This window comes from Hypanus sabinus, chromosome 10 (assembly GCF_030144855.1).
Source record: "Hypanus sabinus isolate sHypSab1 chromosome 10, sHypSab1.hap1, whole genome shotgun sequence".
NCBI classification, from domain to species: Eukaryota; Metazoa; Chordata; class Chondrichthyes; order Myliobatiformes; family Dasyatidae; genus Hypanus; species Hypanus sabinus.
The window spans coordinates 76,022,190-76,039,309 of record NC_082715.1 but is presented as its reverse complement, the minus strand read 5'-3'; the positions used below and the strand labels follow the sequence as shown (position 1 = coordinate 76,039,309).

At 42.1% G+C, this 17,120-nt stretch overlaps 1 protein-coding gene across 7 annotated transcripts in view; it reads left to right on the top strand.

The window, feature by feature from the left end:
• fbxo16 (F-box protein 16) overlaps positions 1-17,120 on the top strand; it is a 44,946-nt gene that overhangs the window by 20,554 nt on the left and 7,272 nt on the right. For all 7 annotated transcript variants that reach the window (XM_059982109.1, XM_059982111.1, XM_059982110.1 and 4 more), the window contains 2 exons: positions 2,018-2,208; positions 4,108-4,210. In XM_059982109.1, coding sequence (XP_059838092.1) covers positions 2,018-2,208; positions 4,108-4,210 — 294 coding nt within the window. The remainder of the gene's footprint in view (positions 1-2,017; positions 2,209-4,107; positions 4,211-17,120) is intronic.

The window sequence follows — 17,120 nt, the reverse complement described above, 5'->3', positions numbered from 1 at the left end:
CATATTCTGCATGGAGGTCGGTGACCAGTGGTGTGCCTCAGGGATCTGTTCAAAGGTTCAAAGGTCAAATTTAATGTCAGAGCAATGCTTTTTCTTTGCAAACATCCATGATAACAGAGAAGTTCCCCAAAGAATGAATGACAGTTAAACGTGAGAACCCCAAAGTACCCCCCAGCACCCCCTCCCCGTACATAAGTGGCAGCGAGCAACAATTCCCCACTCCCCCACTCCTTTGTGATTTTTATAAATGACCTGGATGAGGAGGTGGAGGGATGGGTTAGTAAATTTGCTGATGACACAAAGATTGGGGGTGTGGTGGATAGTGCAGAGGGCTGTCAGTGGGGCATTGATAGGATGCAAAAACTGGTCTGAGAAGTGGCAGATGGAGTTCAACTCAGATAAGTGTGAGGTGGTTCATTTTGGTAGGTCAAGTATTATGGCAGAATATAGCCAATGGTAAGACTCTTGGTAGTGTGAGAATCAGAGGGATCTTGGGGTCCATAGGACACTCAAAGCAGCTGTGCAGGTTGACTCTGTGGTTAAGAAGGCCTACAGTGCATTGGCCTTCATCAACAGTGGGATTGAGTTTAAGAGCCGAGAGGTAATGTTACTGCTATATAGGACCCTGGTCAGACCCCACTTGGAGAATTGTGCTCAGTTCTGGTCACCTCACCACAGGAAGGATGTGGAAACTATAGAAAGGGTGCAGGAGAGATTTACAAGGATGTTGCCTGGATTGGAGAGCATGCCTTATGAGAATAGGTTGAGTGAATTTGGCCTTTTTTCCTCAGAGCGATGGAGGATGAGAGGTGACCTGATAGAGGTGTATAAGATGATGAGAGGCATTGATCATGTGGATGGTCAGAGGCTTTGAGATGGCTAGCACAAGAGGGCACAATTTTAAGCTGCTTGGAAGTAGGTACAGAGGAGATGTCAGGGGTAAGTTTTTTTTTACACAGCGAGTGGTATTCCACAGTGTGCGTGGAATAGGCTGCCAGTGATGGTGGTGGAGGCGGATACGATAGGGTCTTTTAAGAGACTCCTGGATAGGTACATAGAGCTTAGAAAAATAGGGGGCAATGGGTAACCTTAGGTAATTTATAAAGTAAGTACATGTTTGGCACAACTTTTTGGGCCAAAGGGCCTGTATTGTGCTGTAGGTTTTCTATGTGTCTATTATCAGTATTGAAATGGGTAACATGCACTGTTTCTAAAAATAGAAAAAGAATATAGATAAGCACTCAGTGGCCATTTTATTCAGTATCTACTAAAAAAAATAGTGACCGCTGAGTGTATTTTGTGGTTTTCTGAGGCTGTAGTCTATCCACTTCAAGCTGTTCACCCTCATTGCAGGTCTGTAAACCAGTAAAGTTTTTTTTTAAATTGTTTATCCGTCTGGGCACTGGAATGTTTAAAATGGGAAAATATCTTAAGGCTGCTGTTTTCCATTTAAGTTTGTGAACCAATTAGCAAACGATGTTGCATTCTCCAGATTGTACTGAATATTAATTACAACTTAAAATTGATTATGAGCTTATCGTTATGCTTGAGGATGATTGTATCCTCAAGCATAAGGATAAGCTCAGAAGCAAACTTTATTGAATATAATTCTAATCAATCAGAATTTGTCTGGTCAAATTTACTCCTTCTTCTACTTGCTTACATCTGTTGATTTGTTATGAATTAGTTATGATGCTGCATGTTAGATTTCAAAGGTAGTCACTTTTAATTGTTGTGCATGAAGAAACAGATAGAGATGGGGTTCTAACTGGATGGCCCTTTTAAAGAGCCAGCACAGTTACACAAGGCTTAATGTATTAATTTGTTTTTCTATAATTCCATCATAATATATTTTAAACCTCATTCTTGAAAAATGGATGGAACACAGTAATACCTTTGTGCATTACAATAATTGTGAGAAGTAAATTACCTATAAGTATTTTCTATTTCAATCAGTTTTGAAACTTTTGGGCCGATTCTACAGCCCTTCTTAATCCAGGGTTCTTCTTGTTCCCAGACACCACCTAAAGAAGAATTTATTGTTCACTCATTATCAAAGGATATGGCAGAGCAGAAACAGCCCACAGTTCGCTCCCCACCTGGGAAAGCTCGGCTTGAACTCCCACCCTGGCGTGGTTCAGACCGACACCCAACAGATACCATACGTTTCAACTACCTGGACAACAGTGATCCTATTGAGCTAGTTGGGTAAGTATAAGGAAACTTGCTAAAGACCAAGAATGATATGCATTAATAATTTGGAAGAGAGAACCAAGTATAGCATATCTACAGTATGTTTGCTGATGACACTAAATTGAGTGGAAAAGCAAATTGTGCAGAGGATTTGGGGAATCTGCAGAGTGATATAGATAGGTTAACTGAGTGAGCAAGGGTCTGGCAGATAAACTACAACATTGATAAATGTGAGGTCATCCACTTGGGAAGGAAAAATAGAAGATCAGATTATTATTTATGTGGTGAAAGATTCCAGCATACTGTTTGTTGTGCAGGAAGATTTGAGAGTGTCTGTGCATGAATCGCAAAAGATTGGTTTGCAGGTGTAATAGGTTATGGAAAAGGCAAATTAAATGTTGAGCTTCATTGCTAGAGAGATTGAAATTAAGAGCAGGAAGGTTATGTTGTATCTGCTTAAGGTACTGATGAAGCTGCACATGAAGTACTCTGTGCAGTTCTGGTCTCTTTACTTGAGGAAAGATTACTTGGAGGTGAAGCAGCAGATGTTCACTGTGTTGATTTCACAGATGAGGGCATAATTCTCTAAGGAGAAACAGTCACCTGGGATTATACTCATTGGAATTCAGAAGAATGAGAGGTGATCTTATAGAGACATAAAATTATGAAAAGAATAGATAAGATAGAGACAGGGAAGTTTTTTCCACTGGTCGGTAAGATTAGAACAAGAGAACACAGCCTCAAGATATAGGAGAATATATTTGGGACAGAGATGAGGAGAAATTGCTTTTCCCAGTGATAGTGAATTTGTAGAATTCTCTGCCTATGGAAGCAGTGCCGGCTACCCATTAAATTCTGTATATTTGAAACACAATTAGATAGATTTGTGCATAGCAGGAGAATTGAGGATTATGGAGAAAAGGCAGGTAGTGGAGCTGTGTCCACAGTCAGATCAGTCATGGTCTTATTGAGTAGGCTTGACAAGCCAAATGGCCTGCTTCTGCTCCTAGTTATGTTCTTATCAGCAGATGCCCAGGCTGGCAACACTTGAGAGCTCTTGCTGAATTACAGAGGCCAACAGTCATTGTCCGGTGGACCAGGAGATGTGTTCACTTACCAGTCTTAAAGTGGTAGAGATACTTGCTGATGAAGTGGTAGATATACTTCTACTGTCTTGAGATGCCCACAGTTTAATCCAGTGCAGAGTGAGGGGCATGCAAATAGAGTATTCTCATCCATACCAGCAATGTTCTTCTTGGTCCACAGGAAGGTCAGGAAAGGAAATCAGGGACTTGAATGAATTACCATCCTCATCAGAAGGTCTGCATGGGTCAGATAGAAAAGTTGAGGGAAATACAGGCCCTTTATCACCCGCGGGACCTGCTTTTGGAAACCCTCCAGCTACGAGCTTACAGATGCATATTAGTTGTCATTTCTGACTTGTCTGCCCCTGATCTTGGGCCTGTAACATCAGTAACTAACCTGAGTCCACTAATATTAGTAGTTTCTCTTCAGGGGAGGGTTAGAAGCTAAGTTCAGTTTGGCGATCTATTTCTGAAGGAGAATGGCATTATTTTTGGTGGATAGGTTATGGAAAATGCTTATCACATTTTATTCTTACGTTTATGAAGATTACTATCAAAAGCCTGAATAGATTTTTAATTGGACAAAATAGGCTCTTCCTTTGAATGTTCTGCATGTACAGCAAGTTAATTAATAGCATTATTTATTGGAATTGTGGTCATTTCTGTAATCTATCACAAGGATATATTTGCATTGTATAATCTCCCATGCATTTTCCTGCAGATAATATGAGCTCTTGGTTAAGGCATCTGATGCCCTGCAAAACTTTATTCATTCTACATGCTGTGCTTTGAATTAATAATATTATTTTTGGTTGGTGTATTTTTCCAGGAAGAAGAAAGGAAGCCGCATGTCTCCTGATCTTGTTCGACAAAGTCATGACAGAAAGAAACATCCGTCAACAAACTATAAGATGCGGAAAGTAAAATCACTGGTATGCCCACCAATACTTACTTTCTTTGTCCTGATTACTTTTGTCCCAAAGACAGGCCTGAAAGGTTGACTGCTTATTCCCCTCTATGGATTCTGTTGGATTCCAAGGTTCATGGAGGTACACAGCAAATCAGGCAGCATTTGTTGAAGGGAATAAAAGGTTAACGCTTCAATGAAGGGTCCTGGTGAAGTGTCTCGGACTGAAACATAGAGGCTGCCTGACCTGCTGAGTTCCTCCAGCATCTTATGTGTGTACCATATTATTTCTGCTTCTGCCTTGACAATCCAATTGATTACTCTTTTCCCTTTGTTGATTGCAGATTCACAATGATCAGATTTGAGAATATTGATTTTGCTTTAAGTTGTTTAATTTTCCCCTCAGCTCCTAGTGTTTAAGAATCATTTTAACTTGCTCTCCTTTAAAATTTTTAATCTGATTTTATCAAGACTTCATAAAGCAGAATTTCAAGCAGCAGTGTACCGGTTCTTAATTTCTTTGTAAATTCTCCTTCTCTCCCATGAGCCAGAGGAGAGAATTAGCAGGAATCAGCAAGAATTATACAATTCTTCAATGAAGCTTTGTTCATTATTATGAATCTTTTCTTCAGAATAGAGTATTCAGGAATCTTGTGCAAGAAATCCATAGTTCTGATTATGAATCCTGTCTCATAGCTGGTGTAGCTTGGGCTTCAGTACTGGGAACATTGGTCAGCGTTCATAGGCTCATTGTTCCTCCCTCTGAATTAGAAGATTTTGCAGAGACAGTGGTTATTTTGAAGTGTTTTCAGATTCAATGATGGTGCATTGAAGGCAGTGATAAAATGAATTAAAAATGTATATTTTTACAGATAGATCACTCCCAGTATATGGGAAGGGCCCATGTCTTCCATGTCTTGCTGTGAACCAATATGGTCAGGAGGCAGTGTAATGCAGTGAAGGCAAGTTGACAGAGGACATTAGCCTGTAGATGTTTAGTATAAGGCAGTCTCATAAGCTTCATTGCAAGTATTGACAATAGCTTGGGGCTTGGCCTCTGAGTGGGCTCAAGTGCTAGTGTTAAGTACTTACTGTAGCTCCACATGTACATTGAAACAAACAGTAAAATGAGTTGTTTTTGTTAATGACCAACATCATCTGAGGATTTGCTGGGGGTAGCCTGCAAGTGTCTCCCCGTTTCCAGTGCCAACACAGCAGGCCCACAACTTACTAACCCTTACTATAGTACCCTGGTACAGATTTGAATAACCTTGGTTCTGCAATCTTAACAGTTTTCCATTAGTTCTGAAAGTTAGTGTCACTGTAATGAGAAATTTAGTGAAGTTAGGATGCTACATTGTGGTCGGGTCTGAGAAACATAATGGAGACAATGTCACAGCACAGGCTTATTTAGCACCAGTCTTCACTGAAAATGGTTCTGTTGACTTATTGACTTATAATGTCTTCTGATCTCTAAACAGTCCAAAACTGAAGTTACACTATGGTGTTTTCTGTCTCCAACCATCCCAAACTCATGCCCTGAAGAGGTAATCTAAGGTTTCTGTAGATAATTAAACAGGATTCTCAGGTATATCCCGTGACAAACCTCTGTAGCCATGCAATATCTTACAGCTTTTGTAGGAATGGCTTTCTCAGATGGACTGTCCACCATCACTTGCAGACATTGCTTCATTCATCCATGCCAACTGTCCACCTAATTCCTGAATCCTTAAAAGTGACTGAAATACTGGACAACACTAAGGAACATGGAGTAAAGATAAACAGCAACAAAATATAAGAAAATTAGAAAGTGGAAAAAGAATGGATTCACTTGCAATATGAACACAGTATTGCATTAATAGCCAGCAAACGGATAAAAATAAGGTGTTCATAACACCATAAGATCATACGAGCAGAATTAAGTCATTTGGCCCATTGAATCTACTCTACCATTTTATCATTGCTGATCCAATTTCCTCTCAGCCCTGATCTCCTGCCTTCTCATATCCTTTTATGTTCTGACCAATCAAGAATCTATCAACTTCTGCCTTAAGAATACATAAATACAGCCTCCACAACTGCTTGTGGCAAATAATTCCACAGATTCACCACCCTTGGGCTAAAGAAATTCCTCCTCTTTGTTCAAAAAGGATACCCCTCTATTTTGAGGCTGTGTCCCCTGGTCTTAGACTCTCCCACCATAGGAAACATCTTCTCCACATCCACTCTATCAAGGACTTTCACCATTCAATAGCTTCCAATTAGGTCTCCTCTCATTTCCAGAGCCATCAGATGCTTTTCATATGACAAGCCATTCAACCTGGAATCATTTTAGTGAACCTCCTTTGAACCCTCTCCAGTTTCAGCACATCCTTTCTAAGATAAGGGTCCCAAACCTGCTCATAATACTTGAAGTAAAGCCTCGCCAGTGCTTTATAAACATTACATCCTTGTTTTTATATACTGGTCCTCTTGAAATGAATGCTAATGTAGTATTTGCCTTCCTCTCCACCGACTCAACCCACAAATTAACCATAAGTGAATACTGCATAAGGACTCCCAAGTGCCTTTGCAACTCAGTTTTTTTGTATTTTCTCTCCATTTTGAAAAGAGTGAACTCTTTGATTTCTTCTACCAAAGTGCATGACCATACATTTCTCGACACTGGATACCATCTGATATTTTTTTTGCCCATTCTCCTAATCTGTCTAAATTCTCCTGTAGCCTCTCTACTTCCTCAAAACTAACTACCCCTCCAGCTATCTTCATATCATCTGCAAACTTTGCAACAAAGCCATCAATTCCATCATCCAAATCATTGACATACAGTGTAAAAAGAATAAGTCCCAACACACACCCCTGTGGAACACCAGTGGTTACTGGCAGTCAGTCAGAAAAAGCTCCCTTTATTTCCACTCTTTGCCTCCTGCCAATCAGCCACTACTTTATTCATGCAAGAATCTTTCCTGTAATACTGTGAGCGTGCAACTTGTTAAGCAGTCTCATGTGTGGCACCTTGTCAAAGGCCTTCTGAAAATCCAAGTACACAACATCAACCGATTCTCCTTTGTCTATCCTCCTTGTTACTACTGCAAAGAATTTCAACAAATTTGTCTGACAAGGTATTCCCTTGAGGAAACCATGTTGGCTATGATCTATTTTATCATGCGCCTCCAAATATCCTGAGACCTCATCCTTAAAAAAATGACTCCCAACAACTTCCAAACCACTGAGGTCAAACTAATTAGCCTATAGTTTCCTTTCTTTGGCCTCTTTCCCTTCTTGAAGAGTGGAGTGACATTTGCAATTTTCCAGTCTTCCAGAACCATTCTAGAACTTAGTAGTTTTTGAAAGATCATTACTAATGCCTCCATGATTTCTTCAGCCACCTCTTTCAGAACCCTGGAGTGTACATCATCTGGTCCAGGTGACTTACCTGCCTTCAGACCTTTCAGTTTCCCAAGAACCTGCTTTCTATTTATGGTAACTTCACACACTTCATGACTTCTGACACCTAGAACTTCCACCATATTGCTAGTGTCTTCCACAGTGAAGACAGATGTGAAATACTTACTCAGTTCATCCGCTATTTCATTACTACCTCTCCAGCAGCATTTTCCAGCAGTCCAATATGCACTCTCGCCTCTTTTAGACTTTATGTATCAGAAGAAACTTTTGGTATTCTCTTTAATATGACTGGATAGCTTACTTTCATATTCCATCTTTATCTTCTTTATGACTTTTTCAGTTGCCTTCTGTTGGTTTTTAGAAGCTTCCCAATCCTCTAACTTCCCACTAATTTTTGTATACTTTTAAAGGAAAAGCCATGCCTCTAAAAAGCCATATCTTAGACACTCTGGAAATTCCCCTTCTTGTATTCCAGCAGCAAACTGATTTTCCCAATCTACCTGCATATTGAAGTTTCCCCATGGTTATTGTAACATTGCCATTTTGTCCAAGTGCTTTGATTCATAAGACACCAATTGCAGGTCGAGGATGAATCAACCAGAATTGGTACATCTCTGCCATCTACTGATCATTTTTGTTTACTGCACCTCATTATTACAGGAGAATGAAGTTTAGTTTTATTCCGTGATGAAAATGCTTTCACTGCAGTTAAACTTCCGAGTACCAGAAAATAGATTCAAACATTTGTTAAATGATAAAAAGAAAATTCAAAAAAAGCATTTCTGACATAAGATAGTAAAATATTTGAGGATTAAGTTTCCCTCTCAGGTTTTTTTTAATATCCTCTGAATCTTTTGCTGTCACAGACCAGATAATTTATGAATTTTTCTGGAGAGAAGTAGAATTTAAAGCAGAAGGAGTAGTTTATGCAACTGATACATAGAAACATAGAAAACTTACAGCACAATACAGGCCCTTTGGCCCACAATGCAGTGCCGAACATGTACTTACTTTAGAAATTACCTATGGTTACCCATAGCCCTTTATTTTTCTAAGCTCCATGTACCTATCCAGGAGTCTCTTAAAAGACCCTATCGTATTCGCCTCCACCACCGTCGCCAGCAGCTCATTCCACACACTCACCACTCAACATAAAAAAACTTATCCTTGACATCTCCTCTGTACCTACTTCCAAGCACCTTAAAACTATGCCCTCTCGTGCTAGCCATTTCAACCCTGGGAAAAAGTCTCTGACTATCCACACGATCAATGCCTCTCATCATCTAATACAACTCAATCAGGTCACCTCTCATCCTCCGCTGTTCCAGAGAAAAAGCCATGTTCACTCAACCTATTCTCATAAGGCATGCTCCCCCATCCAGGCAACAGCCTTGTAAATCCCCTCTGCACCCTTTCTATAGTTTCCACATCCTTTCTGAATTGAGGTGACCAGAATCGAGCACAGTACTCCAAGTGGGGTCTGATCAAGGTACTATATAGTGGTAGCATTACCTCTCGACTCTTAAATTCAATCCCATGATTGATGAAGGCCAATGTGCCATATGCCTTCTTAACCACACAGTAGCTTTGAGTGTCCTTTGGACTTGAACCCCAAGATCCCTCTGATCGTCCACACTGCCAAGAGTCTGACCATTAATACTATATTCTGTCATCATATTTGACCTACCAAAATGAACCACTTCATACTTACCTGGGTTGAACTCCATCTACCACTTCTCAGCCCAGTTTTGCATCCCATCAACATACCGCTGTAATCTCTGACAGCCCTCCACACTATCCATAAAACCCCCAACCTTTGTGTCATCAGCAAATTTACAAACCCACCCCTCCACTTTGTCATCCAGATAATTTATAAAAATCACGAAGAGAAGGGGTCCCAGAACAGATCCCTGAGGCACATTACTGGTGACCGACCTCCATGCAGTACATGACCTGTCTACAACCACTCTTTGCCTTCTCTGGGTGTCGTGGAAACACTAACTAAGAATGCCAGAGTGACTTTGAGTTCTGTTTTAAGTGTTTATTAACATTTAATCAGGACTCTACCCCCAATTGAGCTAGGACAGTCCTGTAATTTAATTCGACTCTCTCAGTTGGCCTTTCTTCGGATCTTACTCAATGAAGACCCCATCCACGTCGCCAGATTCTCTCGTGGAAACACTAACTAAGAACACCAGAGTGACTTCGAGTTTCATTTTAAGAGTTTATTAACATTTAATCCGGACTCTACCCCCATTTCAGCTAGGGCAGTCCCTTAATTTAACTCTGCTCTCTTAGTTAGCCTTTCTTTGGATCTTGATTAATGGAGATAGAAACTTAGAAACATACAAAACATGAGCACGATACAGGCCCTTTGGCCCACAAAGCTGTGCCAAACATGTCCCTACCTTAGAACTACCTAGGCTTTACTGATAGCCCTCTAATTTTCCTTTTTTTTATTAGTTTTTTAAATACATTTTCTACATAACTACAGATAAAAAAACCCAGATCAAAATGAAGAACATTGATACAGTGCAAAAATAAACGCCCTCTAATTTTCTGAGCTCCATGAAGCCATCCAGGAGTCTCTTAAAAGACCCTATCGTTCCTGCGTTCTCCAACGCCACTGGCAGTCTATTCCAAAGACTTACCACTCTCTGTGTTTTAAAAAAAAAACAAAAAACAACTTATCCCTGACATCTCCTCTGTACCTACTTCCAAGCACCTTAAAACTATGCCCTCTTGTGCTAGCCAATTCAGCCCTGGGGAAAAGCCTCTGACTATCCACACGATCAATGCCTCTCATTATCTTGTACACCTCTAAGTCAACTCTCATCCTCCGTCACTCCAAGGAGAAAAGGCCGAGTCACTCAACCTATTCTCATAAGGCATGCTCCCCAATCCAGGCAACATCCTTGTAAATCTCCTCTGCACCCTTTCAATGGTTTCTACATCCTTCTGAAAGTGAGGAGATGGAGATTCCATCCTCGTTGCCAGATTCTATCGTGGAAACACTAACTAAGGACACCCAGAGCGACTTTGAGTTTCTTTTTAAGAGTTTATTAACATGATATCATGGAGAGTCTGCAGCAGTCTCCACTGTCACCAGAACTCTGAATTCTAGGTTATACTGAGCTCATATTTATACAAAAAGACAAACCACATAACTTTGTTTGGCATCTGATGATCAGTACATGATCAATCGCTTAAAAGACATGTCAGTTAATCTCTCAATGCGAGTCTAACAGTCCTCTTCATTCCCTGTTATCAGGGCTCATAATTTATCCCCAGATGCATCCTCCCTTCTGGTTCCAGGTGCCTGGTATCTTATTAATTAGAGTTCCTGATATTGCGCTTATCATCCAAGGTTATTCTCGACACACGTCAGCAGTCTTATGCCCAGCTGTTCCAGAATGGTCAAGTATCCCATCAGACACTAGTTTTAACCATTTCTACCACAGTGCACAAGCCAATTCTGGATCCACGAAGCAAGGACCCCTTGGATCCCATTCCTTCGTACTTTCTCAATACACCTTGCATGGGGTACCTCACCAAATGCCTTGCTGAATTCCGTATACACTACATTAATTGCTCTACCTTCATGAACATGTTTAGTTACATCCACAAAAAATTCATTCAGGCTCGTACTGCACAGCCTGCCTTTGATAAAACCATACTGACTATTCCTAATCATATTATGCCACTCCAAATGTTCATAAATTTTGTCTCTCAGAATCTTTTCCATCAACTTACTAACCACTGAAGTAAGACTCACTAGTCTAAAATTTCATGGTCTATCTCTACTCCCTTTCTTTAATAAGGGAACAACATCTGCAACCCTCCAATCATCTGGAAGCTATCCCGTCCCCATTGATGATGCAAAGATCATTGCCAGAGGTTCAGCCATCTCCTCCCTCACCTCCTACAGTAGCCTGGGGTACATCTTGTCCGGTCCCAGAGACGTATCCAACTTGATGCTTTCCAAAAGCTCCAGCACATCTTCTTTCTTAATGTCTATATGCTCAAGCTTTTTAATCCACTGTAAGTCATCCCTACAATCACCAAGATCCTTTCCTGTAGTGAATATTGAAGCAAAGTATTCAATAAGTACCTCTGCTATCTCCTCCAGTTCCATACACTTTTCCACTGTCACACTTGATTGGTCCTATTCTGTTGTGTCTTATCCTCTTGCTCTTCACATACTTGTAGAATGCCTTGGGGTTTTCCTTAATCCTGCTCGCCAAGGCCTTCTCATGGCCCCTTCTGTCTCACCTAATTTCATTCTAAAGCTTCTTCCTGCTAGCCTTATAATCTTATAGATCTCTGTCATTATCTAATTTTTTGAACCTTTCGTAAGCTTTTTGTTTCTTCTTGACTAGATTTTCAACAGCCTTTGTACACCACAGTTCCTGTACCCTACCATCTTTTCCCTGTCTCATTGGAACGTAACTACGCAGAACCCCACGCAAATATCCCCTGAGCATTTGCCACATTTCTGCCATACATATCCTTGAGAATGTATGTTCCCAATTTATTCTTCCAAGTTCCTGCCTGATAGCTTCATATTTCCCTTTTCTCCAATTAAACATTTTCCTAACTTGTCTGTTCCTATCCCTCTCCAATGCTATGGTAAAGGAGATAGAATTGTGATTACTATCTCCAAAATGCTCTCCCACTTAAAGACCTGACACCTGACCAGGTTCATTTTCCAATACCAGATCAAGTACAGCCTCTCCTTTTGTCGACTTGTGTACATATCGTGTCAGGAAGCCTTCCTGAATACACCTAACAAACTCCACCCCGTGTAAACCCTTTGCTCTAAGAGATGCCGATTAATATTTGGGAAATTAAAATTTCCCATCACGGCAACCTTATTATTATTACACCTTTCCAGAATCTGTTTCCCTATCTGCTCCACGTTATCCCTGTTACTACTGGGTGGTCTATAAAAAACACCCGGTAAAGTTATTGACCCTTTCCTGTTTCTAACTTCCACCCACAGAAACTCAGTAGACAATCCCTTCATGACTCCCCCATTTTCTGCAGCTGTGACACTATCTCGGATCAGCAGTGCCATGCCCCCACCTCTTTTGACGCCCTCCCTGTCCTTTATGAAACATCTAAAGCCTGGCACTTGAAGTAACCATTCCTGCCCCTGAGCCATCCATGTCTGTGTAATGGCCACAACATCATAGTTCCAAGTACTGACCCACGCTTTAAGCTCATCTGCTTTGTTCATGATGCTTCTTGCATTAAAATAGACACATCTCAAACTATTGGTCTGAGCACATTCCTTCTCTATCACCTGCCTATCATCCCTCTCGCACTGTCTTCAAGCTTCCTCTATTTGTGAGCAAACCGCCCCTTCCTCCGTCTCTTCAGTTCAGTTCCCACCCCCCAGCAATTCTAGTTTAAACTCTCCCCAGGGATGTGATGTTGAGGCTCTATAAGGCACTCGTGAGACCACGCTTGGAGTATTGTCTGCAGATTTGGGCTCCTTATTTTAGAAAGGATATACTGACATTCGAGAGGGTTCAGAGAAGATTCACGAGAATGATTCAGGAATGAAAGGGTTATCATATGAGGAACGTCTGGCAGCTCTTGGGCTTTATTCCCTCAAGTTCAGGAGATTGAGGGGGGATCTCACAGAAACATTCAGAACGTTAAAGGGCCTGAACAGATTAGATATGGCAAAGTTATTTTCCATAGTAGGGGATTCTCAGACAAGAGAGCATGACTTCAGGATTGAAGGGCAACCTTTTAGAACTGAGATGCGTAGAAATTACTTTAATCAGAGGATGGTTAATCTGGAATTTGTTGCCACGCGCAGCTGTGGAGGCCAGTTCATTGGATGTATTTAAGGCAGAGACAGATTGGTTCTTGATTAGCCAGGGCATCAAAGGGTATGCAGTGAAATTAGGGGAGTGGGGATAACTGGAAGAATTAAATCAGCCCATGATTGAATGGCAGAGCAGACTCGATGGGCTGAATGGCTTACTTCTGCTCCTATATCTTATGGTCTCATGATCAATAGCCTTAGTAAACCTTCCTGCCAGGATATTGATCCCCCTTGGATTCAAGTGCAACTGTCCTTTTTGTACAGGTCACGCCTGCCCCAATGATCCAGAAATCTGAATCCTTGTCCCCTGCTCCAATCCCTCAGCCACGCATTTATCCTCCACCTCACTCTATTCCTATACGTACTGTTGCATGGCACAGGCAGCAATCCCGAGATTACTACCTTTGAGGTCCTGCTTCTCAGCTTCCTTCTTAACTCCCTTTAGTCTGTTTTTAGGACTTCCTCCCTTTTCCTACCTGTGTCATTGGTACTAATATATACCACGACTTCTGGCTGTTCACCTTCCAACTTCAGGATATCATGGATGTGATCAGAAACATCCTGGACCCTCGCACCTGGAAGACAAACTACTATCTGTGTTTCTTTCCTGTGTCCACAGAATCGCCTGTCTGACCCCCTAACAATTAGAGTCCCCTATTTCTGCTGCCTTCTTCCTTTCCCTACCCTTCTGAGCGACAAGGCCAGACTCTGTGCCAGAGATGCAGCCACTGTTCCCCCAGATAGGCTATCCACCCCAACGGTACTCAAACAGGAGTACTTATAGTTAAGGGGACACCACAGGGGTACTCTCTAGTATCTGACTCTTGCCCTTTGCTCTCCTGACTGTTACCCACCTATCAGTCTCCCAAGGCCACAGTGTGACTACTTGCTTATAGCTCCTATCTATCACCTCCTCACTTTCCTGACCCAGACAAAGGTCATTAAGCTGCATCTCCAGTTCCCTAACCCAGCCCCTAAGGAGCTGCAGCTTGATGCACTTTCCGCAGATGTGGCCGTTTGGGAGGCTGGGAGTCTCCCGGACATCCCACATCTGACATCCAGTACAGAACACCGGCCTCACAGACATACTTCCTGTTTCTATTCTACACAAGTAATGTACCTCACCTTGACCCTTTATCGCCGAAGCCCTGTTGAGCCGAAGTCCTCCTATTCTGTCTACCTCCACTCCATTGCTCGCTCCTCTGGTGCCCACTCTATTAAGCTGTCTTCTTTTTAAATCTTCCTGCTGGTCTAACTCACTGACGTCCTTGCACATGCGCAGTTGTGCCTCGATGTATTGACAGTGGTAAGAGCAAGAAATAGAAACATAGAAAACCTACAGCACAATACAGGCGCTTTGGCCCACAAAGCTGTGCTGAACATGTACTTACCTAAGAAATTACCTAGGGTTACCCATAGCCCTTTATTTTTCTAAGCACATACCTATCCAGGAGTCTCTTAAAAGACCCTATCATATCTGCCTCCACCACTGTCGCTGGCAGCCCATTCCACGCACTCACCACTCTCTGCATAAAAACTTACCCCTGACATCTCCTCTGTATCTTCTTCGAAGCACCTTAAAACTGTGCCCTCTCATGCTAGCCGTTTCAGCCCTGGGAAAAAGCCTCTGACTATTCACGCCATCAATGCCTCTCATCATCTTATACACCTCTATCAGTTCACCTCTCATCCTTCTTTGCTCCAAGGAGAAAAGGCCGAGTTCACTCAACTTATTCTCATAAGGCATGCTCCCCAAACCAGGCAATGGATTTCTGTATTACCTTTCATAATCATGAACATACCAAATCCTTTTGTAATCCTTGAAGTATAATTACAATTGTACTGTTAAGAAATGTGAGTTATTACTTGAACAAGATATCATGGCAGTGGACCAATGACCAAAGAGACTTTTAATGATGTTGATTGATAATTGATTAGTGTGTTTACTGGGAAAACTCAACTTCTCCCCTTCAAAATATTACCATTGGAATACTTACAATATGTTTAACTGCATAAATAGTCCAACTCTGTAGTTTAATCACCAACACAGAATACCTCTATCTCCTTTCTCGCAGCCACATCGTGTACCTAGTGAATCTGCTCCCTGGAACTAGCTGCATTATCTCCATGGACCTTGCCTAATGGCAGTCTCATTGTCAGGCCTGCACAGACAGGACTTCCCAGTCTCCACCCAGCTGCAGAAGTCACCTGCCACTCTTTTCTAACTCATCACCTGTGTTGATATTTAAATCCATCTCTCATTCACAGTCCTTTGTTCACCCATAGAACCAGCCAGCTTCAACCAGTTGCTCACAGTCTTCAGTTACCTTGTTATGTTAAGTATCTGTTCTCTCCCGTTTTGTGACACCTCATGGCTTGTTATTTTGAAATTTATTAGTAAAATATAATTTACTGTTAAATCGTCTCCCCTGCTGTGGATCAAGCCTCCTCTACATCTCCTGACAGGATGAGTGACCTAGCAGAGTGTGCTCACCTAAAAGAAGTCACCCTTCAACAGGAGCACATGGTCCTGAAGCAGCAGGAAACCATTGACCATCTACTCACTACCAACTCTCTGTCTCAGTCCAGCAACCCTGTGAACGTCAACTTCGTCCCTTGGATCTCTGGATTGTGGTGTCCAAATGCTTTGACAGATCCCCAACTGACACCACAACTTCCTGTCCCAAGGTCGTCTTTTCTCTATCTCTCCTACTGAGACCCAAGCCATGAATGACTACATTGCTGAAACACTACAGTGTAGCTTCATTCAAGATTCTCAGTACCTAGCTGGTGCAAAATTCTTCTTTTTTCAAAAAGAAAAATGGGGATTTTCATCCCTGCATCAACTATAGTGAATTCAACAAAATCACCATTAAGAGACACTACCCTCTTCCCTTGATGGATAGCGCATTAGAAACACTCCGCAGGGCTCAGATCTTCACCATACTGGATCTACAGAGCACGTACAGTCTGATCCACATCCGCTAGGGAGATGAGTGAATGACGGTGTTCAGTGTGCCCAGTCGAATTCCTCCAACCAGCAGCCCTCTGGTCTCCTGCGGTTCCTGCTGGTTTATTGACCATGGTGATCATGACAATGGTGGACCAGTTCCACAATGCCGCCCTTTTCTTGCTCTCCTCAGACTTCGGTCAGCTGCTGACTTGGTGGACCTGGTTCTCCAACATTAAGTTCGCCTCTACGGTTTCTCTCAGAACATAGTGTAAGATGGAGGCCCACAATTTGTCTCCTGCTTCTGGCAAGCCTTCCGCTCCTTGTTCCGCACCTCAGTGAGTTTATCCTCTGGCTATCATCTGTAGACCAATGACCAACCAGAAGGGATAATCATCAAGTGGAGATATTTCTGTGATGTCTCACTGCTCCTAACCCTTCCATATAGAAGACGTATCTGCTCTGGGCTGAACTGTTCTGCAATCTGCGTATCTCATCTGCCACAGGTATGTCACCTTTTGAAATGCTTTATGGCTACCAGCCACCATTATTCCTCGCAGAGGAGCTAACGGTAGAGGTCCTGTCCACCAGGGCCCTGGTTTGCTGATGTCGGAATGCTGGAAAGAGGGCACAGAGGCCATACTAGCTGCCAACTGTGCCTACAGCTGCCAGGCAGTTAGCCGCTATTGGCACTCAGGTAAACTACTCTGGCCTGGGAACCATGTCTGGCTGTCCACC